The sequence below is a fragment of the Lampris incognitus genome, chromosome 6, assembly GCF_029633865.1.
Source record: "Lampris incognitus isolate fLamInc1 chromosome 6, fLamInc1.hap2, whole genome shotgun sequence".
Taxonomy (NCBI): Eukaryota; Metazoa; Chordata; class Actinopteri; order Lampriformes; family Lampridae; genus Lampris; species Lampris incognitus.
This window is the reverse complement of record NC_079216.1, coordinates 22626745-22652797: the sequence shown is the minus strand read 5'-3', so window position 1 is coordinate 22652797 and position 26053 is coordinate 22626745. Positions and strand designations below refer to the sequence as shown.

Genomic DNA, 26053 nt, shown 5'->3' with positions numbered 1-26053 from the left:
TACAGTATACAGTATGTTCAAAAATGTGCACAGTGTGCCCACGTGTAATTATTGACATGCATACTACTGTGTAGCAAAATCCATACAGAAGCATTAGCTAGCTGGCGAATTGTCAAGACTTCGCTCAGCAAAAAGCCCAGAGAGTGTGCCTATGAAGTAAGTAGGACTTATTTGACTAATAATCAACCTACACACTTGTGTCCTATGTTTGAAAGGCCTATGTGCAGACATGAATAATGTTTCATTGCGCAGGTGCGCCATCACCGATTATGTTTTAATCTGTGTCAACGTGTGCTGTCATTGATTATGTTTTCATCTGTTAGCTGCTCCAACACCAGATTTTGTCAAGTCGGCTAGTCTATCACTATCTTGGCCTTGCTGTAATAACTCCCTTTGCTACAGCACAGTGGTCTCCTAGCGATCATTTCATTTAGGTGTCAACTGTGCAGTGTATTTCACTGGTGCTGGTCATTTTAAAGCTTCGTGTTTGCACTTCTTTCATTCTCTACTGACATTGTTGTGTTATGGCTGATTGTAATGGACAGGCTGGGGACCACTGTTGCATTGGGGCCTGGGGCTGACTCATTGTGCCTGTGCACCTAAAACTGATAGACACATCTTCTGGACAGGAGATAGGGCTGGAAAAGTCTTGCTAGTCAAAAGTTATTTACTTTGCAGAGGTCACGGTTGTGCCATGTGCCATGGTTGGATGACATTTGCCCAGAAGGCCTGAAGGCTCTGGATCTTGTGAAGGCCATCATGGTTGACATGGCACTTCAACTGTGTGCACATCAAGACCAGAACTTGAGCTGGCAAACAGGGGTGGTGGTCTCCATCTTTGAGAAAGGGGACAAGAAGATGTGATCTGTTATGGAGGGATCCCACATCCCAGGTTCTCTGTGAAAACCAATGTCAAGGTGGGGAGGAGACTACAGACAGTAATCCAACCTTGAATTCAGGAGGATCAATGCGGATTCATTCCTAGCCATGGAAAAGTGGAACAGGTGTTTACCTTTCCATGGGTAAAATCAAGGGCCATGGGAATATGACATTCCAATCTACATGTATTTTATAAATCTTGAAAAGGTGTATGAACTTGTTCCCCAAGGGTTTCTGTGAGGGGTGCCATGGGAATATGAGGTGCCAGTCCCACTGCTGCTGACCATTTGGCTCCTATACATTTAGAGCAAAAGTTGTGTTTGAATTCTCAGTATTAAATAGGACTGATTCAAAGTGGGTATCGGAATTTTAACAAGGATTCCCTCTTATTTTCATGGACATGATATAAAGGTGAAAATGAAGTCGAGGGTGCATCCATTTTTTCTGTAAAACACATATCTGTCATCTTCCACTGTAGAAGAAGACGGAAATGTGTATTACGGAAAAATAGCTCAAGACTTTAAGATTTATGCATGTATTTGCGAAAATGTTAAGAATTTTTTTAATGATAAACTAATGAGTAAAAGCTTCAACAATTGGCCTCAGAGAAGGTGTATTTCCCTTCTTTTGAGTGGAGCTGCTAATGATCCCAATTTCTCAAACTGTGGTGCCATGTGCTCCAGGGCAGCCACAGGGGACTTGTAGTCATTGACCTTAAACATTTAATTTAACCCGATCTCATTAAAAATATGGCGAGTAGACAGCCTACTTACTTCCCAGAGTTACTTTTTCCTCCACTGAAACATTAGGATGACTGAGAGGGCAGATGTGGAGAACATTTCAGCAAGACTCGTTCCCGGGCTAATGGAGGACCATCTTATTCCAGAGGAGGGTCCATAATTACTGTTTAATGTTCTTGAGAGAGTGATGCTGCCTACAAAAGCACAGCGACTTATTTAAACATGTACTCTCAAAAGTAATGTGTCCTTTTCAACACTTTAAATATAGATGTGTATCTAGCTAAATTAAAAAACAAAACAAATGGCTCTTGCTTTCAGCATGCATACTATGGAGAGTTTATGAAGACATGACATGGCGTAAAAATGTGTGATGACATTTTGCCGTAATGTGTGTACAATATATTTTAGTTAAGTGCATATGGCCAGGGTTGACTGGAGTCACACTCTGAGCTATGAGTAATACAGAAGGGCCAGGGTTGGGGTCAGTGCAGAGGCCTTTCCTCCTGTGAGGCCCCAGGGGAGGTAACCCAGTTCTGCTGGGGCAAGAGGGGAAGAGAGGGAGAAAGGGGGGGGAGGGAGAGCAGAAAAGAATTAGAGCAAGAGAAAGAGAATGTGTCTGTGAACTCAACAGCTGTCTGAAAAAACTTTCAACGTCTGGCATCAGTGCAAATGCAGGGTTGAAAAGTACTCGTGTTCTTGGAAAGCAAGCCTCTGGACCCCGGCAGGTCCCGGCATGTCTTACCCAGGGGCGAAAATCGGATATCAACTTTGGAGGGGGCAATTACATGGCATTTTCTCAAGTGCAATTTCTAAGGGGGACACCAAAAGTAGTCCTGTAACCAGGGGTGAAATACTGGGGGGGATATATCATTTTTTTCCCAGGATGGGGGGGGTCGTGTCCCCCCCCCCCAGGATTTCTGTCTATGGTCTTACTGGATTTCAAAGGGATGTGTCATCTAGGAACAACCTTTAAGCTGCTACTGCCTGTGTGTGTGTGTGTGTGTGTGTGTGTGTTTGATGCATGCTCAATAATCCAGGTAAGGAAATCCCAGAAAGTTGAATCAGTTCATCTGGACACGTTTCGTGGGAGATACGTTTCATTACTCATCTAAGTGACCTCTTCAGTCTCAGCTGACTGCAGGTATCCCCACCCTTATAAACAATACAGTAGTATAACGACCCAAACCAACGATTGGTATCATATGCAAATTACCGTGACCATTAACTAGTTACAATGCCCATGTGTACTATTCACAGAGGGTTCGGGAATAGTTGCAATCACAGCATTGTAAGATGGTGACAGATGAACTCTTAGACCCCCACCCCACCCTCAGTTCAGGGATGGTTGTTCCCTCTTAACATAGATGGCCTCTTTGACAGCATTGCTGTTGATGAAGCAGTGAAGGTAGTCCATATGAAATTACAAAACGACCCCACCCTTAGCAATAGGACCACCCTTAACACTGACCAAGTGTGTCTGCTCCTGAAGCTCTGTCTTCAGTCCACGTACTTCACGTACAGGGGGCAGTACTATAGGCAGAGGCATGGGTGTGCTATGGGTTCACCAGTTTCACCTATAGTGGCCAACTTGTCTATGGAGGAAGTGGAAAAGAGGGCTCTGTTGTCCTATCCAGGGACACCACCTAGCCATTAGTTCAGATTTGTGGACGACACCTGGGGTTAAAATTAAATGTCAGGATGTACCACATTTCACCGACCACATTTACTCTGGACAACCACATAAAGTTCACCAGGGAGGATGTGAAAAAGGACAGGTTAGCCTTCTTACACTGTGAAATTGCAGTTGGTGATGGGGGACATTTGATTGTTGATGTTTACCATAAACCAACACATACTGATCAGTACTTAAGGTTTGACTCTCATCATCCACCGGAGCACAAACTAGGAGTCATCAGGACACTATGCCACCAAGCTGATAACGTCCCCACCGACACAGCAGCTGGGGAAGGGGAGAAATCCCACATTAAACAGGTCCTGGTTAAGTGTGGTTATTCTAACTACATGTTTTTCAAAGCCAGAAAGACGCCCAAACTGTGCCAAGTTACCAACCAATCGAAGACAGAAGGACAACAGCTGCCTAAGAGTAAAGCAATGGTGAATCTGTATGTGATGGGAGTGTCGGAACAGTTGAGATGCATATTTTCCAAACACCGCATCTCAGTTGCTTTCAAACCCCAAAACAAGCTGTACCAGAAGTTGGTCCATCCAAAGGATCAGGTCCCCCAGCACAAACAGAACAATATAGTGTACACTGTTAAGTACCAAGAGGATTGCCATGACTTGTACACTGGGGAAACCAAACAGACACTGGCCAAGAAGATGGCACAACACAGGAGAGCTAACACGTCAGGCCAGGACTCCACGGTCTACACCCATCTACAGACCAGTGGCCACTCTTTCAAGGATGAGGATGTACACATCCTTGACAGGGAGGAACGCTGGTCTGAACAGGAAGTCAAAGAGGCCATCTATGTATAGAGGGAATGACTATCCCTGAACCGGGGGCACTAAGAGTACATCTCTCACCATCTTACAATGCTGTGATTGCAACTATTCCCCAATCCTCTGTGAATATAGTACACATGGCCATTGTAACTCTAGTTAATGGTCACGGCAATTTGAATATGAAACTGATCGTTGGTTTGGGTCGTTATGCCACTGTATTGTTTATAAGGGTGGGGATACCTGCAGTCAGTTGAGACTGAAGAGGTCACTTAGATGAGTGATGAAACGTTTCTCTCAATAAATGTTTTGTCCAGATGAACTGATTGTAACATGATGAAACATGTGATTTACACCGCTAGTCATTTGTAATAACAAAATCTGATTATGGTATGGATTTCAAGGAGAAAGACAATATAAGTGTTAACCCTCTGGTATAATTACATTCAAATTCCTCAGGTTCATAACCACGGTCTGTTGAAAGATGAGGCAGAATCCTTCCCTTTCTTCATTATAACCAGTTACACAATGACACCTTTTGCACAGGCATGTGCTTGTATAGAAAGTGGGAGCAAAAAGTTTTAAACCACCTGAACCAATATTTATGTACAAGGAGGTTGTGCAAAACATAAAACATACATTTTTATAGTCATAAATTGTGAAACTCTTGAAACATAGTTTCAGCAATGCTAACATTTTTCAAAAGAACAAAAATTACCATCCTCCCTGGACAGCAATATAGTGATGACATTTCTGGAAAAATCCAGAAACTCAACAACTACAGAACAAGAATTATTTCCTATCACACAAATTAACTACCGATTCAAACCTCAAAGTGCTGGGAAACACAATGGAACCACAGTGGACATGATTTTCAAAGTTTAATAACTTTGTGGAAAAACAAAGATACAGACCTGCCATCCCCTGAATGCTCCTAAAATTGCGTTTGCATTAAAATTAAACACAATGGAGCCACAGTGCACATGATTTTCTAAGTTTAATAACTTTGTGGAAAAACAAAGATACAGACCTGCCGTCCCCTGAATGCTCCTAAAATTGCATATGTTTGCATTAAAATTAGTTTTAGATCAACTGCACAAAAAAGTTATAAGATCTACCTAAAATGACCAAAATGACCGTCTCGTAATTCGTGCACGATTGTGCGTGTCATGTCACTATTTATGACGTGTATTGGTCGCATCATTTCCTTCGTGAAGTTCATTGCTCTGTCCTAGAAACACTCTAGCGTTCTCCAGTACAGAGAAATAGTCTACACTTGATTTTTGATTATTGTTAACATGTCTGGTTACAGACACCGTTACAGACGCACCATGACTGCCACCGATGCATTGTAGTATTTGCAGGCGTTTGACAGCGGCCATTTCAAATTGTTTGAAAAATAGTATTAAAGTTGTTAAAATGTTAATTTTGGTGTTCGTTTCATAACAGACATACTAACATATGTAATGCATTAATATTTCAACTGGGTATTTATCTTGACAGAATACAAAAACAGTGGCGGTCATTTTGACCACCCATGGTCGTTCTAGTAGTTTTTAAGTTCAGGTCGTTCTTTGGGACTGTTTAAATGTTATTTTCAGTTCATTTTTTACATTTTATGTTTTATAGGCCTTGTTACGTTTGTTAGATTAGCAATATGTGTTTTCCGTTTTGTTTTTCAGGTAATATTTTCACTTTTTCAATTTTGCTATTCAAGTTCGACCACCGTCTGAAGTTTAAATTGTTTAAAAAGAGTATTATAGCTGTTAAAATGTTAATTGTGGTGTCATTCGTTTCCTAAAAGACATACTAACCTATGTATTGCATTAATACCTCAACTGGGTATTTATCTTGACAGAATATAGAGTTTAAAAACCGCCGGTCACATTCACCGCCCATGGTCGTTTTCGGTAGGAGTGAAATCCCGGCCGTTCGAGTGTTAAAGAAACTATCGCGCTAAAGTCCTGGTGTCATATCTTTTTGTTTAACTGTTTACAGCGATAGAATTATACACACATTCTCTGCCTTAGTTCAGATCTCAACTTGCCCTGAATATTTGTACATCCAAAAACATGCTCTGCTGCACACAGTGCACGAGCAGTAAATGTACCTGAGGAGCAGAAGCAAGGGATTAAGCTCCCCTCGCGCTTGAAAAGAGAAGGAAACAGTTAAGGTGTGTTAAAATAATGGATGAACCTACATACATACATACATACACACACATATCCACATAGTTCTACACACACCTACACACCCTAATGAACACAGACACAGAGATGTCAGTGAATTTAACTGGAAAATGAAATACATCCATTTCTTTCCACACCAGCAGAATAAACATGCTGACACGTGATGCCAAGGTCAGTTTTGGTGAGACAGAAAGCAAATAAATTTTCAGATGAAATCTTATGGTGTAGCATCTATCCAACATTATTCTGCAAACAGGTTATGTGCCATCATGAAAATACATTTTAAATGGCTGTATATTAAATACGTGTGACTTGAAAAAGATGAGCCAAAGTTTCATTGTAAAAAAAAAATCACCATTTACTCCAACTGTGCATGCTCAACAATCTCAGTGTAATGCACTGTAATCTGCCTGATCAGGACTGCACGAGTGTGGTCAGATCACATGATTGACAGCGGCTTCTCGTTAGCAATGTAAACAAAACAACCCAAAAAGGTGGAGCTCGTTACAGCTAGTTGGCGCATTGCTAGCATAAAGCACTATCAGGTAAGAATGACATGGTTTAGTCATACATGTCTGAACCAGCAGCTACTGAAGCCAAGGATCAACCAGAGCTCACACCCTCAGTAAACTTTGTGCTACTCAACCGGTCCAAATGGTGAATTACAAGGCAGGAAACACATGGCAGCTAATCTAAGTTACATGACACGGCAGACTTTTCTGTGTTTTGCAATGTGACTGTAGACATGGTATGGAGCAAGTGATGTTGCCCAATGCAGTCTTATTTCCCTTGGGGCTTGCCCTATGAGGGTATGGCGTGTGTGTGCATCCCTGTTGGTTGTTGTGTGGGAAGGAATAATTTGTTTACAGTTCTTCGCCTCATGCCAGTTGTCTCTTTCTTGTATTTATTTAGTGCTAAACGAACCCAAAGCACTCAGTTACAATAATAACTCCGAGCTGCAAGTTGACTTTCATCTGTCAATATGAAATGCTGATAACCTTGTGCTTGTAAAGTTTACTGTTTGCAAGTTTATTGCTGACTTCTTTGCATATGTGTGACTTGAAAAAGATGAGCCAAAGTTTCATTGTAAAAAAAAATCACCATTTACTCCAACTGTGCATGCTCAACAATCTCAGTGTAATGCACTGTAATCTGCCTGATCAGGACTGCACGAGTGTGGTCAGATCACATGATTGACAGCGGCTTCTCATTAGCAATGTAAACAAAACAACCCATAAAGGTGGAGCTCGTTACAGCTAGTTGGCGCATTGCTAGCATAAAGCACTATCAGGTAAGAATGACATGGTTTAGTCATACATGTCTGAACCAGCAGCTACTGAAGCCAAGGATCAACCAGAGCTCTCACCCTCAGTAACCTTTGTGCTACTCAACCGGTCCAAATGGTGAATTACAAGGCAGGAAACACATGGCAGCTAATCTAAGTTACATGATACGGCAGACTTTTCTGTGTTTTGCAATGTGACTGTAGACATGGTATGGAGCAAGTGATGCTGCCCAATGCAGTTTTTTTTCCCTTGGGGCTTGCCCTATGTGGGTATGGCGTGTGTGTGCATCCCTGTTGGTTGTTGTGTGGGAAGGAATAATTTGTTTACAGTTCTTCGCCTCATGCCAGTTGTCTGGTAGGCAACGGAATAGACCGCCACGCTACCTGGACACCCCTACAAATCTGTTTAAACACAAAATTTATGTTTTTAATTTTTTCTGTGTTAATTTTTAAAGTTTATGGTTACTGCTGAGTGTAAGATGCTGCAGCCCCCGTCCCGTCCCGTGCTAACGGTTCAGGACCTTTAATGCTATGCCCTGTGCTTATTTACTTTAATGTGTCTCCTCAACAGTAGTTTGACCTATCACATTGTTTGTCCATAGATGAGAGAAAAGGTGCATCCCCCACAAAAACGCTGCTCCTTCCAAGCTCAGTTCATTGTATTCTACCTGATGAGCCATTTTTGGCAAAAGGATAACTTGTGTACCAAAACACTTAGCGTTCCAAGGATCTAGCTTCATCCCAGTGAATAATGTAATATACACAGTGTCTGTACCTACATGTCAAATCAACTCCCCTCGTATGTCAGCTTGGATCTGGGTCAGTACCCCTGAAGTGTTCGCTAGAGCTTAATTAAACATTAAACGCTTCTAAGTATATTTTGATGTTTCTGGCTCTCAGAACCACAGATAAGTTCCATTTGGAGGGGAACTTGTATACTAATACACTGATATATGTATCTCCTCCCCTGTGCCGTTATAACCGGCTTTTTGTTTTTTCACTCTTTTGATTGTTTGAAGTGTTTTTCAGTGGTCTGAAGAACAGAACTGGGCCCAGGACTGTATAATAACTGCGACCCTAGTAGATTGCAAATTGTATTACACTGCTGGTGGAAAGAGCTGTTTCTCATTACTGCCTAATACGATTTTGAGGAAAAGGCTAAATAAAAAGACCAGAGATCATGGAGATTATGGTCAGGTTTTTTTTTTCATTTTGTGACATAAGAAGCCTGAATCATTTCTTGTCCTCATATTTTCCTCCTCTTTATATGTTGTTTGTGATAAAACAAATTGTGAGCAAACCACTTAAAGGAAGACTGGACTCAAAAACAACATTAAGCTCAGGAACTGCAGCGCCACACAAACACATAGACCATGGTGGTTTGCTTGACCAAACTTACTTCGTGTACGCAGACTTCGTTGTTCTCTAGCAGCACCACCTAACGATAATGCGTCAAATGACGTCACATACTCAGTAAGTAAAAAACTGAGCCTACACAGCTGGATTCTGGGAAAAAAATTGAGGATTATTTTGTTTCTCAAACCAGTCATTCAGTTAAGCTGGAAGCCAAGGATGTAGCGCTATATTATGAAAACAAAAACCAGAAAGTTCAGCAGACTGTCAACTTATTAATTCTACTGGGGAAATACCATATCCATAAATACCATATCCACAAAGCAAAGTTCCCATCATTTGAGCCTTTCAGGATGGAATTCAGAAAGCATTTTGAGTGTATCCAACTTATAATATAGTAAGAAATGTGCTCATACGGTCAGTATGCTCCAAGAATTTTTTGAAGAAACTTGAATTTTATGCCTACCTCTGTTCCCCCCCTTTTCCTCCCCAATTGTACTTGGCAAATTACCCCACTTGCTGCTCCATCCCCTCTGTTCTGCCCGTAATGTGATTTATGTGTTCTTAAGTAACTTTAAACTTGAAGTGTTTGTATGTTCACATCACTTAATGCACTATTTGATATGTGTCAATGTTTGAGTGGGACTTTGTTCTGATGCCCACAGAGATAAGGGAAGCATAAAGAGGTAACACCACAGGAAGTTTAGAATGTAAACAAACCAAGCATGGTCGCTATTGTCACGCAAATTCACGTTCTATCTATCTCAATCTGTCGTGTTAATCCTTCAGAAAGCAATGACTGTAAGTGTTACATGATCATAAGACGTTTATAATTATAACTTAAATGTAATGAGTTTTGGTAACTTTGATGAAGTTTTGGATGTTTTGATAACTGAATATGATCGCTGCAACTGCGCGATGCTACTCGGTCAGACACGTTAGCATGGCTGCTAATAATGTGAGCTTATGGGATGTATTTTAAGTAAGCACTTTTCTATTTTCTCTTTTTATTTGTAGTTTCACTCCGATTCAATGTTGTCAACTTGACTGCTACAATTGGAAGTCATTAAAGGAGCAAGAAGGCTCATTTTTCTGGCTTTTGAAAGGGAGTTTGGTTGGCTGTTTAATCTATGTTAATGCTTAGGAAGCACAACACGTAGAAAGAGCAGTACAGTGAAAAGTCAGACCGTCAGTATGCTACAGTTATGGAGACCCAAGCAGCAGACAATGCACCGTCAGCGTCCGCATCCAGGCACTCGTCTGCCTCTAAGTGCTCAGTAGCAGGCATAGCTGCAGTCACACAGCAGGAGCTAGAAATAAAGAAGCAGAAAGCTAAACTGGATCTAGAAAAGGCTACACTGGAAGCGAACCTGCAAGCCCTTGAACTTGAAAAGGCAGAGGCTGATGCCAATGCAGAGGCTGACGTCTTAGCCACAAGTCACCGGCCACATTCACCTCGATGCCCCACCTCGTACTCTCACTTTCCATCCAGAGCCTATCAGCAGCAAGGCTGCTCCCCAGGCAAGCGTGTGAGCTACCGGGACCATTCACCTAGGAATGACACACAGACCCCTCCTCCTGTCAATCAGACCCCTGACATGATAGACTTTGCTAAGTATCTGGCCCGCAGGGCGTTAGTTACTACAGGGCTAAATAAATTTGATGATCGGCCTGAAAGTTTTAGAGCATGGCAGTCCTCCTTTTTTAATGCTACACAGGGCCTAGAGTTAACAGCTAGTGAAGAGCTAGACCTGCTCATTAAATGGCTAGGAAAGGAGTCCTCAGACCATGTTAAAAGAATCCGAGCAGGGTATGTCTCTGATCTCCAAGCTGCACAGCAGTTGTCTTGGACAAGACTTCAAGAGTGCTATGCCACCCCTGAAGTGATAGAGAGTGCTCTATTCAAGCAGCTGGACAGTTTCCCTCGTCTCAGTTCAAAAGAAAACTCCAAGCTGAGAGAGCTTGGTGACCTGCTCCTGGAGCTGCTCTCAGCCAAAGCAGACGGGTACTTACCTGGCCTCAGTTACCTCGACACACCACGGGGCATCAATCCCATTGTCGAAAAGCTACCACAGAACATACAAGAGAAATGGCTGTCTGCTGGCTCAAGATATAAAGAGCATCACAGAGTCTGCTACCCCCCCGTTTGCCTTCTTCGTTGACTTCGTCCGCTGTGAGGCAAAGGCCAGGAACAACCCCAGTTTTATCCTGACAAACAACAGCTACAGTCATCACCGCAATGAGAGGGCTGCAGGGAGACAGGAGAGTGTGAGGACTGCCATATCTGTCCACAAAACCGACGTGGCAGCAACAGCTGATGCACACCTGACTTACAGAGCAGAAAAAGAAGTAAGTGACCCAGCTAAAAACTGTCCATTTCATAACAAGCCACACCCTCTGGAAAGATGCAGAGGTTTTAGAATGAAGCCACTCACAGAATGCAAAAAGTTATCAAAAGAAAATAGAAGATGTTTCAGGTGCTGCTCTGCCGTTCACATGGCCAAAGAATGTCCAGTGAAGCTGAAATGCAACGAGTGTGAAAGTGAGGAACACTGCACAGCCATGCATCCAGACACCACTCTGTCACCAGCAGCGTCTCCTGTGGTGGAGCCACACACAGACCAGCAACGCAGCTCTCCTTCAGAGGTGACTTCCAGGTGTACAGAGGTCTGCAGAGATGGTCTCCCAGCTCGATCCTGTGCAAAGATATGCCTAGTGCAGGTCTTCCCACAAGGCGAAAGAGAACGTGCTGTGAAGATGTACGCCATCATTGACGACCAGAGCAAGCGCTTGCTGGCCAAGTCTGAGTTTTTCCAGCTTTTTGGCATCCACAGTAGCCCTGCGCTTTACCTGCTGAGGACCTGCGCCGGCACCACTGAAATGGCTGGGAGGAAAGCAGTCGGTTTCCAGATAGAAGCAGTCAACGGCCCAGTGTGTCTGGATTTACCCCCACTCATTGAGTGCAATGAGATCATGAGCAACAGGTCAGAAATCCCCTCACCAGAGGTCGCTCTTTCCCACACTCACCTGAGGCCTGTGACTCCTCATATCCCAGAGCTTGACCCTGAAGCACAGATTCTCATTTTATTAGGGAGTGACATTATCCGTGTACATAAAGGGAGACAACAGATTAATGGCCCTAACAATGCACCTTTTGCCCAGCGCTTGGACTTGGGGTGGGTCATAGTTGGGGAAGTTTGCATTGACAGTTCCCACAAGCCCACTGTTGCTGTCTTCAAGACAAACGTCCTGCAGAATGGACGTCCTTCTTACCTGACACCGAGTCAAAATCACATCCACGTCAAAGACAAGGCAAGCTACGGTAGGGAGCAAAGACATGACCTCTCCAGACACTCACTTGTCAGCGTGCGTCCTGAGGACAAACTTGGACTGAATGTGTTGGTGAGAACAGCAAATGACAACAAACCCGCTTTGTCTTTTGAAGATGAGACATTTCTGAAAACCATGTACACGGAGTTCAAAAGAGAAGAACAAAACAGCTGGATTGCCCCCCTGCCATTCAGGTCAGACTGTCCAAATGCATGTAAAGGATGGCACCTGTGTGTAAAATACCACACACTCCAGAGGAGCTGGATGCTGCAAAGTGAGTCATACTCATGTCTGTCCAGAGGGATGCTTATCCAGAAGAGTATACAGTGCTACAAGAAAAAAGAACAATTTCAAAGTCAAGCACGATCCTGAGTCTCGATCCTGTCATGTGTGACGGCCTGCTGCGGATTGGCGGCCGTCTGAAACATGCATCTGTTGAGCCTGAGGTGAGAAACCCAATCATTCTCCCAAAATGTTATGTCACAAAGTTAATGTTGAGCCACCACCACACAAAAGTGTAGTATGAAGGGCGACACTTCACAGAGGGGGCTGTGAAGGCTGCCGGCCTGTGGGTTGTTGCAGGCAAGAGGCTGATAGGCTCAGTCATCCACCACTGCATCACTTGCCGCAAGCTGAGGGGGAAGCTCAAAGTCCAGAAGATGGCTGACCTTCCCCCGGAACGTCTGAGTTCATCGCCGCCATTCACATATGTAGAGCTGGATGTGTTTGGCCCCTGGAACGTGGTCACCCGATGCACCAGAGATGGTGCAGCTCATAGTAAGCGGTGGGCTATACTCTTCACATGCATGTGCACCAGGGCGGTGCATATAGAGCTCATCGAAAGCATGGACTCACCCAGCTGCATCAATGCCTTGAGAAGGTTTTTCGCTCTGAGGGGGCCAGCAAAGCAGCTGAGATCAGATCGAGGTATGAACTTCATCGGGGCCAGTGAGGCCGGACAATCCAAACCAGGTCAGCACTTTGAAATACCTCCATGAGAGGTACCTCATGCGTGTGGGAGCGCATGATCAGCATAACCCGCAGGATAATTGACTCCATGCTCCTGCAAAGAAAACAAAATCACCTGACTCACGAAGTGCTGTGCACCTTGATGGCAGAGGTGTGTGCAATAATGAATGCAAGGCCATTAGTCCTGGTCTCCTCTGACCCCTCATCACCAGTGCTGCTGACTCCTGCTATGCTGTTAACTCAAAAGCCAGGGGTATCTGCTCCAGCTGGCACTTTCACTGAAAAGGACTTGTTCAAGTGTCAATGGAGACAAGTGCAGGCCCTGGCAAATGAGTTCTGGACGCGATGGAGAAAGGAATACCTCCACACTCTTCAGCCAAGGTGCAAATGGCACACAGCAACACGAGATCTGCAGGCCGCGGACGTTGTGTTGCTGAAAGAGAGTCAGTCCCCTCGCAATGAGTGGCCTATGGGGCTGGTCACTGCCACCTTTCCAAGCAGTGACGGAAAGGTCAGAAAGGTTGAAATAAAGAATGCATCACAAGAAAAAGTAAAGCCATTCTTCAGGCCCATTACTGAGGTTGTCCTGCTCCTGCTTAAGGAAGGTCAAAGGTCAAGTGAGGACTGTTGGATCATTAGTGGCATTAAATGCCAGGCGGGGAGTGTTCTGCCCATAATGTGATTTATGTGTTCTTAAGTAACTTTAAACTTGAAGTGTTTGTATGTTCACATCACTTAACACACTATTTGATATGTGTCAACGTTTGAGTGGGACTTTGTTCTGATGCCCACAGAGATAAGGGAAGCATAAAGAGGTAACACCACAGGAAATTTAGAATGTAAACAAACCAAGCATGGTCACTATTGTCACGCAAATTCACGCTGCTTCTATCTATCACAATCTGTCATGTTAATCCTTCAGAAAGCAATGACTGTAAGTGTTACATGATTATAAGACGTTCATAACTTAAATGTAATGAGTTTTGGTAACTTTGATGACGTTTTGGATGTTTTGATAACGGAATATGATCACTGCAACTGCGCGATGCTACTCGGTCAGACACGCTAACATGGCTGCTAATAATGTGAGCTTATGGAATGTATTTTAAGTAAGCACTTTTCTATTTTCTCTTTTTATTTGTAGTTTCACTCCGATTCAATGTTGTCAACTTGACTGCTACAATTTGAAGTCATTAAAGGAGCAAGAAGGCTCATTTTCCTGCTCTTGAAAGGGAGTTTGGCTGGCTGTTTAATCTATGTTAACGCTTAGGAAGCACGACACATACAAAGAGCAGTACACCCTCTGCTGATCCGGGGAGGGCTGCAGACTACCACATGCCTCCTCCTACACATGTGGAGTCGCCAGCCGCTTCTTTTCACCTGACAGTGAGGAGTTTCACCAGGGGGACGTAGTGCGTGGGAGGATCACGCTATTCCCCCCAGTTCCCCCTCCTCCATGAACAGGCACCCCGACTAACCAGAGGAGGCGCTATTGCAGCGACCAGGACACATACCCACATCCTCCTTCCCACCCACAGACGCGGCCAACTGTGTCTGTAGGGACGCCCGACCAAGCCAGAGGCAACACGGGGATTCGAACCGGTGATCCCCATGTTGGTAGGCAACGGAATAGACCGCAACACTACCCGGACGCCCATGCCTACCTCTGTTTAATTATTTTTATTGTCTTTTTATATATTTATTTTGTTATGTTACATTTACCCTATGTCTTGATAACTTATTGATTGTGATGTCGTACTGAGAATGGAGTCATACGTTGTTATATTATCTTACTTTATAATGATGCCTTAATATGTTGTGCTTTTGTCTCAATGTTTATCGATGTTTGTTATTGTAATACTCCTTTCTTCAATAAAGACACAGTGGAAGTAAACAACTGAGACTGAGAGGAGAGAGCATGTGAAAGCATCACAGTTGCACCAGCTTGACAAGTTGTGTTGTCGTGTGATGCTTGCTGGTACACGTAGTAACTGTAGGACAGGCTCTCTGAACAGGTAAAGACTGTATCATCTGTAAACATGAGTTACACCAAAGCAGTATAAGTTTTAATGGACAATATAGACCAGCTGTACTACCTGCATGTGCACATCATGAGCAGTGATATGTCCCTTTAAAGAATGCTTAGAATAGATTTTAAAAAAGACAGACATGATCAACTGAGAAATCAGAGATAAATAAAGCTTGGTATCTCACCGAGGTGACATACAGTATGTCCCGGCACAGTTTTGTCTCCCGCGGGAAGTCCACCAGATCCAGGAAGTTGTCCACCACCACCTGGCCTATCAGATCATGGCGGGAGAACCTGTCAAAGTCGTACACGCTGAAATGCAGCTTACGGTTGGGAAGCTCTGTGTAGGCCACAGGAAAGAGAAACACCTCATCAAACACTGGGTTGAGTGTCTTGCGGTGCACCTTGGTCTGGTGTTTGGTCTTGCGGTCAGGCAGCAGGTAGATCTTGACGTAAGGATCAGAGGTCCCTGAGAAGTCCTTGGCAGGAAGGTCCTGGGCCTTGTGGATCTTCACAATCAGCTGCTCCAAGTCACAATCAAACTTCAGGATGAAGAGGAGACGGCCGCAGCTGTCCGCATGGCGCCCGTCTTCTGCATCTATTGAACGCTGCTTGTAAAGTTCAGGTTTGATCTGGCCCAGACCAGACAGGGACTCCTGCCGCTGGAACTGAGCAGGGTTGAAGTCTGGGTTGGACAGGTTCATCTGACGACGGATTGAGTTGTGGCTGTTACAAAGAAAGTAACAAAGCACTATTTATTAAGTTTTCAGGAGTCAGATCGATAGCAGAAAAGAATTCGATTTTAGAAGAGCTCTTGAGCATGCCTAAATAATACTTTTAGAAACATTAAACCTGTTAGTTTTATCTAGTTGCTATTTTAGGCTCAAACGGATTCTATTGATCAAGAGTTGCACACAAATCAGGGTTATGTCCATCTGAAATGAAAAGTTCAGGCAAGCGGCAGTAGACTACTTAGAAAAGGGTCAAAGGAATAATTTTAATTGCTGACCTAAGTAAGCAGAACATTACACACAACCCAGTAATCTGATCAAGGTTTGGCATTTGCCTTGTTAAGATAAAAGTGGACCAAAGGATCCAAGAGCCAAATCATCAATAGGGCAAATAAAATACCTGGCTTTAAGAGGAACAGCGGTGCCCTACAGCCTTCACAATGGCCGACCTTGCAGAACTAGAGTAGAAGATTTAGTGCATAGCACAGAGTGAGTGTTTAGTGACTGGTTAGATTTTTCTTTCTTTCTTTTTATTTATTTTGCCATGGACGAGAAATGGCCCATGAGTCAGTTTTTAAATGGCACCATCTTCTATTGATTGAGTCTTGTGTCGTCTCAACTCCAGTGTCCGTGTCAGATGTTTGAGCATGAAACTCTTTTATAGACGACAGTAAAACATTAGATTCCCATCTCAAACTGCGTTACACCTTTTAAGCTACGTAATTTCCCATCATTATCACGCATCTTTTTCCTAATTTAAACAAAAAAAAAATGGACTCCCACACATTCCAAAGACATGATGTCTCTACACGATGGGGTACCAAGCAAAAGATGGTAGAGAGGGTGCTGGACCAACTCACTGCCATGAGACACATCCTCAGTGACAGAAAACATGGGCAATTTACATTTGAAACTGTTGAGTTTGAGGCTGCATGGTGCACATACGAACCGGGGGCAGGGAAGCTTCAATTAAAACACGCGTGTAGTCGGGTGGCAGAGCAGTTTTCCCAAGCATTAAGGGTTATTTTTAGGACCCATTCTTCTGTATTTTTCCTGTCTTTATTCATAGCGAAAAGATGATAGCTTCTGATGTTTCTAGCTCAACGGACTTGATGATCCGGTTTCCTCCCACAGTCCAAAGACATGCAGGTCAGGTGAATCGGCCATACTAAATTGTCCCTAGGTGTGAATGTGTGCGTGTGGGTCAGCCCTGTGATGGCCTGGCGGCCTGTCCAGGGTGTCTCCCCGCCTGCCGCCCAATGACTGCAGAATAGGCTCCAGCATCCCCACGACCATGAGAGCAGGATAAGCTGTTTAGATAATGAATGAATGAATGAATTTTTCATAATTTAAGAAGTCTAGCCCTCAATAGACTCGAAATATATCACTTTGGGTTTTTTTTTTAGGAAAAATAACCACATTTTATATGTGATTGAATATGGGGAATCATCCATCCATCCACTGTTTTAACCGCTTATCCTGCTCTCAGGGTCGCGGGGATGCTGGAGCCTATCCCAGCAGTCATTGGGAAGCAGGCGGGGAGACACCCTGGACAGGCCACCATGCCATCACACAGGGCCGACACACACACACACACACACACACACACACACACACACACACACACACACACACACACACACACACACACACACACACACACACACACACACACACACACACACACACACACACACACACACACACACACACACACACACTGTGTTACAAGGGGAATACTAATCACATCACCACATACATGATCTATGTCTGTTCATTTGTGAAACTGGCTTTCAAACCAGCAAACATCTAGCAGTCTGACAAAGAAAATTTCAGGCGAGGCTACTTTGTCTGTAGTCACGTGTGTACTGACCGGACAGATGAGGTGGGCTCAGTTATTTGCCTCTGGACCCTGTCTCTGGCTAAAGTGTGGAGCCGGTTTTTCTCCAACTTGCCCTGAGTCTCAAGGGGGATGTCAGGGGACGTGTGGCTGATCTTCATAGCCGACTCTGGGATGGCCACAGCAGAAGGAGGCGCTGTGGGCTCTTTAACACAACCATCCTCACTGTACTCCCTGTCCTCCCCATCCACCTGTAGAACAAACGTGGATTAAAAATACCATACAAATATTGTCACTGAACATTAAAAAAGCAGGGTTGGTGGTGGGAGTTTGAGGGCAGCATTGCAGTGCTATGTTTGAGGAAATGCAACTAAGAAAGGAGGAATTTCATACATGGAAAGGAAGTAAAATATACTATGGATGCAAGACTACACAAGTATCAGTGAGTGGAATGACAAACTAATTTTCAGTCAAAGTAATATTTACTTTTGACAGTTTACTGTTGAATCTCCAAAGTCCTTTTGGCTTTTAAAGTAAGTTTTAGAGTTCTGTTATTCAACAGGGTACAGAATTTGGACCTCAGCATTTTTCTTTTTCTTCATTACCTCTGCCAGTACAGGCTGTTGGTCTCCCAGGAAATGCGACCCCTTGAGGGCATCGGGGAGGAATCGTCCACTCCATGGTACCCAGCACAGCTTCCATGAGACAAAGAGGGAGACACTGAAAAGAGCCAGGCCACAGGTGGTAACCAGCAGGGACAACAGGCTCACCGATACATCTGGAAAAATGGAAAGACAGCCAGCCATTAAGCCATATAGACAGGAAGAGACAGAAAAACAGAGACAGAGAAAGTCAAAGAGAAAGAAAAATGAGCATTATGTGTAGGTGAATTCTGATAACCTCCCCAGATACCATAATGGAGAACGTGGAATAAAAACCCAGTCAAGATGCTTCATACTGCCTGTGCATGGTACAGCAGAAGGAAGAAACATAATGACATAGGGCAGAGTTGAACAGGTTTTGCTCGAACCTGGCCATTGAAAAGTTATTGCAACATTTAAAGTGAAGTCCAGCAGATTGTTGATTTATTTTAATATACTATCAGTTATGGTGATACCTGGCATTCTCTGTGGTGTTTTAGCATCCCAAATCCCAGATGTCCATTTGAAATAACACAGAGTTGCTAGTACTGCTACATCAGCACCTTCCCCACCACCATAAAAGAAAAATAGTTGATCATGTCTTTTCAGTAAGTCTCTGAAGGTGGATTGTGCTTGTCGTTAGCTAGCAAGATAGCAATCCTTATCTGTATTTTTGCTTTGTTTATAGATTAACGTTGTTCTAAAGTGTTCCGATATACACTCACCGGCCACTTTATTAGGCACACCTGTCCAACTGCTCGTTAACGCAAATTTCTAATCAGCCAATCACATGGCAGCAACTCAATGCATTTAGGCATGTAGACATGGTCAAGACGATCTGCTGCAGTTCAAACTGAGCATCAGAATGGGGGAGAAAGGTGATTTAAGTGACTTTGAACGTGGCATGGTTGTTGGTGCCAGACGGGCTGGTCTGAGTATTTCAGAAACTGCTGATCTACTGGGATTTTCACGCACAACCATCTCTAGGGTTTACAGAGAATGGTCCGAAAAAGAGAAAATATCCAGTGAGCGGCAGTTCTGTGGGCGAAAATGCCTTGTTGATGCCAGAGGTCAGAGGAGAATGGCCAGACTGGTTCGAGCTGACAGAAAGGCAACAGTAACTCAAATAACCACTCATTACAACCGAGGTATGCAGAAGAGCCTCTCTGAACGCACAACACGTCGAACCTTGAGGCAGATGGGCTACAGCAGCAGAAGACCACACCGGGTGCCACTCCTGTTAGCTAAGAACAGGAAACTGAGGCTACAATTCGCACAGGCTCACCAAAATTGGACAATAGAAGATTGGAAAAACGTTGCCTGGTCTGATGAGTCTTGATTTCTGCTGCGACATTCGGATGGTATGGTCAGAATTTGGCGTCAACAACATGAAGGCATGGATCCATCCTGCCTTGTATCAACGGTTCAGGCTGGTGATGGTGGTGTAATGGTGTGGGGGATATTTTCTTGGCACACTTTGGGCCCCTTAGTACCAATTGAGCATCGTGTCAACGCCACAACCTACCTGAGTATTGTTGCTGACCATGTCCATCCCTTTATGACCACAGTGTTCCCATCTTCTGATGGCTACTTCCACCAGGATAACGCGCCATGTCATAAAGCTCAAAGCATTTCAGACTGGTTTCTTGAACATGACAATGAGTTCACTGTACTCAAATGGCCTCCACAGTCACCAGATCTCAATCCAATAGAGCACCTTTGGGATGTGGTGGACCGGGAGATTCGCATCATGGATGTGCAGCCGACAAATCTGCAGCAACTGCGTGATGCTATCATGTCAATATGGACCAAACACTCTGAGGAATGTTTCCAGTACCTTGTTGAATCTATGCCACAAAGGATTAAGTCAGTTCTGAAGGCAAAAGGGGGTCCAACCCGGTACTAGCAAGGTGTACCTAATAAAGTGGCCAGTGAGTGTATATGTGTGTGTGTATGTATGTATGTATGTATGTATATATATAACTACTACTTTCGGCTGCTCCCGTTAGGGGTTGTCACAGCGGATCATCCGTTTCCATTTATATATATACACTACCGTTCAAAAGTTTGGGATCACATTGAAATGTCCATATTTTTGAAGGAAAAGCACTGTACTTTTCAATGAAGATAACTTTAAACTAGTCTTAACTTTAAAGAAATACACTCTATACATTGCTAATGTGGTAAATGACTATTCTAGCTGCAAATGTCTGGTTTTTGGTGCAATATCTACATAGGTGTATAGAGGCCCATTTCAAGCAACTATCACTCCAGTGTTCTAATGGTACAATGTGTTTGCTCATTGGCTCAGAAGGCTAATTGATGATTAGAAAACCCTTGTGCAATCATATTCACACAACCTAAAACAGTTTAGCTCGTTACAGAAGCTACAAAACTGACCTTCCTTTGAGCAGATTGAGTTTCTGGAGCATCACATTTGTGGGGTCAATTAAACGCTCAAAATGGCCAGAAAAAGAGAACTTTCATCTGAAACTCGACAGTCTATTCTTGTTCTTAGAAATGAAGGCTATTCCATGCGAGAAATTGCTAAGAAATTGAAGATTTCCTACACCGGTGTGTACTACTCCCTTCAGAGGACAGCACAAACAGGCTCTAACCAGAGTAGAAAAAGAAGTGGGAGGCCGCGTTGCACAACTGAGCAAGAAGATAAGTACATTAGAGTCTCTAGTTTGAGAAACAGACGCCTCACAGGTCCCCAACTGGCATCTTCATTAAATAGTACCCGCAAAATACCAGTGTCAACATCTACAGTGAAGAGGCGGCTGCGGGATTCTGGGCTTCAGGGCAGAGTGGCAAAGAAAAAGCCATATCTGAGACTGACCAATAAAAGAAAAAGATTAAGATGGGCAAAAGAACACAGACATTGGACAGAGGAAGACTGGAAACAAGTGTTGTGGATGGATGAATCCAAGTTTGAGGTGTTTGGATCACAAAGAAGAACGTTTGTGAGACGCAGAACAAATGAAAAGATGCTGGAAGAATGCCTGACGCCATCTGTTAAGCATGGTGGAGGTAATGTGATGGTCTGGGGTTGCTTTGGTGCTGGTAAGGTGGGAGATTTGTACAGGGTAAAAGGGATTCTGAATAAGGAAGGCTATCACTCCATTTTGCAACGCCATGCCATACCCAGTGGACAGCGCTTGATTGGAGCCAATTTCATCCTACAACAGGACAATGACCCTAAACACACCTCCAAATTGTGCAAGAACTATTTAGAGCAGAAGCAGGCAGCTGGTATTCTATCGGTAATGGAGTGGCCAGCGCAGTCACCAGATCTGAACCCCATTGAGCTGTTGTGGGAGCAGCTTGACCGTATGGTACGCAAGAAGTGCCCATCCAACCAATCCAACTTGTGGGAGCTGCTTCTGGAAGCGTGGGGCGCAATTTCTCCAGATTACCTCAACAAATTAACAGCTAGAATGCCAAAGGTCTGCAATGCTGTAATTGCTGCAAATGGAGGATTCTTTGACGAAAGCAAAGTTTGATGTAAAAAAAACCTTATTTCAAATACAAATCATTATTTCTAACCTTGTCAATGTCTTGACCCTATTTTCTATTCATTTCACAACATATGGTGGTGAATAAGTGTGACTTTTCATGGAAAACACAAAATTGTTTGGGTGATCCCAAACTTTTGAACGGTAGTGCATATATATATATATATATATATATATATATATATATATATATATATAGTATATATATCAACACGGATACAGGAAAAAAGTTTTAATGCGTTGCATATTTATTTATTTATGATTGAAGTTAGTCAGAATGTGTAAATACTTAAAACAACTTTAGTTGAGTAGCTAGCGTGGCCTAAATTAGCATTATACAAACAATTTTGAGCTATCCTTAGCTAATGTAAAATTGTTCCTAAGTGTGTGTGTTTGTGTGTGTGTGTGTGTGTGTGTGTGTGTGTGTGTGTGTATTGGCCCTGTGATGGCCTGGTGGCCTGTCCAGGGCATCTCCCTGCCTGCCACCTAATGACTGCTGGGATAGGCTCCAGCATCCCCGTGACCCTACAGCAGGATAAAGTGGTTTGGATAATGGATGGATGGACGTTCTAATGTTTTATGGTAAATGCCTTTTCCAGGCTTTTCTTGTCAAATCTGCTTAGTACTCACAGCAAATTCACTCATTCTTTAAACTCTTCTGCATTTGTATGCGAAGCTGAAAATACAAATAACTATGACCAGTAACATGTTTGTGCCTAGTATTTTGTTTCCCCAACAGTGACCATTAAAATGAGCAACAAAAAGTGGTTCATGCATTTGGATATATAGTGCAGTATGGTATGTACTCCCGTAGGATTTTTGTGCCAAAATTGATTTTTTTTGCTGTTTTGGCTTCTATAGGGACCAAACTGTCAGAAAATGATGGGTGCCAAATTTTCAGACCCCCACCCCCTTTCTCAGCGCCCCCTATCCAAAATAGATGGTTCAATATGTGAAGAAAAAAAAAACTTAATCCCAAGAAAATAGATAGCATAGTTTTTCTATTGATTCTGTTACCTCTAGGCATGCTTAAGAACATACTAAAAATCTAGGAAAATCTACCTACAGGAAATGCATCATTTTCAAGATGGCATCCAATATGGCTGCCAGGAGCTTAAAATGGCTATATCTCAGTTTCTATTCAAGCTAGAAAGCTGATTTTGGTGTCTAATCTTAGGTTTTGGGCTCAAGGAATTCAACTGAATCAGTGAAATTTCCATCATTTACTTATTTATTGTCAAATCCAAGATGGTGTCCATCCTACGGCGATGTCCCATTGTACTAAATTAGGTAAAAACAACAAATGTGCCTTTATTTTTGTGAAAGGGAACATAATAACTGTCATATTTAATGTGAAAAATGGAAGACATTTATTAAACATGTTTCTATTATGTAAATAACCACACAGTAGTCGAGTAATCCAGTAAGACAGGTTTATCTTTCAGTTAAGCATACTGTATGTTGTTTATAGCAGCATATACATGACAAGCAGCAGTAAAAAGTTGCACTTAGTATCCAATTGAAAAAAAAGTTACTCTATGTTGTGCTAGTAGGTAAATAGAGAGTAAGAAAAAGCTGCTAAATTCCCCAAAAACATCTACAACAAAACAAAACAAATACAGGTGATGATAAAGGAATTTAAATAATACTTGATGATCTATTCATCAGCATTGTCATCTTCTGGAATGTACTCACTTGTTTTGTTTGCACAGTCTCCACCATAACATTTGCAGAGAGGAGTGCAAGGCAGGTGATTCTTTGGGCAGCTGCACTGTCCCTTGCAACCTACTTTGCAGCCACATTTGATTAGCTCAAGTACTGCCTGTGGTGCAGGGAGGGCAAGACACTTGACTGGAACATATTCGCCACTCACTGAACTCCATCCATTCTGTTCGATTGGTGGAAGCTCAGGGCAATTCGTCTTGTATGACTTATCTCGCATTGTGACATAATTGGAACGTAGGATATGGGGTAGCAATGCAGCACGAGTTAGAGGTAGCATCTCACCCTCCAGGTTCTTTGATCGAAATAGTTCCCATCTGAGTGATGGCAGGGTTGTTGGACCTTTTGAGCTGTAAACACAGCACACAAAATTCTCTAATGCCTTCACCAGTGATGGGAGCTCACCATTGATAAGCTCAGGGGGAATGGAACCCTTGCCAAGGTCCTTGAAGCAGTCAATGGCAGGATCATCATCATCAAGCTTCAGGTATGCGTTGATCCACGTCTTTTTGGAGATTCCAACAAATTTTCCTCCCCAGTCAGCACCAGAAAAATTGTGCAGGCCAAGTAATCCCTGACATTTCTGACGTCCAATAACTTGAACACGCTCAAAAACATTTATTTCCCGTGTCTTTGCACCTTTGCCTGTTGAAAATGTCAGAGAAGTTGGAGTTGCAATGCATTCACATGATACTAAATCAAGTAGCAGTAAGAGGACATCAGTGTCGGGTGACCAAACACATATGTCTTGTGAGGCACCATTGGCAGCAGAGGCAAGGACTTGATGAGGTATTAGGGTATCAGCCTCTTCATGTGTGTGTGCCTTCACAAAATCACGTCCCTTGATGAAGGTGTCATAGATGACAACCAGTAGGAAAGAACTGTCCTTTGAGAAATACTCTAGCAGTCCCTGGCCCAACTCACATGTCAGCTTCTTCTTGGTCGATGATGCAGAGAGGAGATCCTTGATCGACATAGTGAGCTTCATCTCTGGATGGATTTCGTATTCTACAGAAGTAGTTGCTCTCTTCTGTCGAGTTTTCTTCTTTAATGACTCATCCATATATCGATCAAAGACAACTCGACCCTCATGATAGCCAGCCATCATTGTTTTGATGCGTTTGTTAAATGCATCCTGAAGGTCTGACAGCTTCCGCATGGTTGGTGTCTTTTTCATGCTCCGAAGCACACCCATGACATCAACTATTAGAACTTTGATAGGGACACCTGGAGGATCTTCTTGCATTGGATCAGGCTTTGGGACAGCTTCAAGGAGCTCTGCCTTGGCATCTTCAATTGCATGCATGAGACTCGATTTATCTGTAGGGATGTACAAGGTTCCATCCACAGCACACAGAGAGCGGGGAACCATTGACATTTCATAGTCTCCAATTGTCTCCTCAAGTTTGGGGACTAAACTTGGTTGACTGCCTTGGATGATGAGAAATCTTCCAAGCAGTTCACGTTCCTCACGCAACTTGATGACCTTGTCTCCAACACGTACCTTTGTTTTCTCCATCCAGTTTGAAAAGGTCTTCAACTTGAGTTTCTTCATTTTGTCCCACACTGAGAGTGTTTTTTTAAATTTATTTCTGATTTTTCCCTTTTTTCTCCCAATTTAGTGGCCAATTGATCCCTATTTTAATTCAAACACCCACCCTCGTATTGCATGCGTTCGCCAACTGCATCTCTCCGGCCGGCAGTCTCGAAGGAGACGCCTCCCCACTTTCGTGACAAGGCGAATCCAAGCCGAACCACTGTTTTTCCGACACACACAGAGACGCATTCACATGACGAACACAAGCCGACTCCGCCCCCCTCCCGAAGACAGCGTTGCCAATGATTGCTGCTTCATCGAGTCCGGCCATAGTCGGATCTGACGAGACCGGGGCGCGAACCCCAGTCCCCAGTGGGCAACTGCATCGACACCAAGCCGATGCTTAGACCGCTACGCCACCGCGGACCCCTGAGAGTGTTGACGTAGCGATCAAACGTTCAGAAACAAACTCCTCAAAGCGCTTCTGACCCTTTTCCGCAAACTGGAGAATATCATGCTTTGCCGCATCTGTCTCAAGCGCTGATGAAACAAGACTCTTTAATGGTGTTTTTTCTTTGAATGGATTGCCTCCACAGTGCAACTCAATCAAGTCGCGTAGCTTCAGTGCATTTGTTCTTGACCTCAATGCAATCTCTCCTGAGAGATGATAATGCTCTGTCCTTGAAGTAGTTCTGGAAGCTTTTGGGAAGCTCTTGAGGTACTGATTCACTAGATCAGCAAGATGAGGTGTGGCAATGATCAGCCGGTCCAGAGCTGCTTCATCTCTACTGAGTCCTACCATCCCACCATGTCCCTTTAGCTTCTTG

At 43.5% G+C, this 26053-nt stretch overlaps 1 protein-coding gene across 1 annotated transcript in view; it reads right to left on the bottom strand.

The window, feature by feature from the left end:
- The window catches only part of syt9b (synaptotagmin IXb), a 104614-nt gene that overhangs the window by 40103 nt on the left and 38458 nt on the right, over window positions 1-26053 (bottom strand). Inside the window, exons 2-4 of the mRNA XM_056282369.1 lie at window positions 18414-18586; window positions 17842-18059; window positions 15423-15963 (exon numbers count right to left, since the gene is read on the bottom strand). Coding sequence (XP_056138344.1) covers window positions 15423-15963; window positions 17842-18059; window positions 18414-18586 — 932 coding nt within the window. The remainder of the gene's footprint in view (window positions 1-15422; window positions 15964-17841; window positions 18060-18413; window positions 18587-26053) is intronic.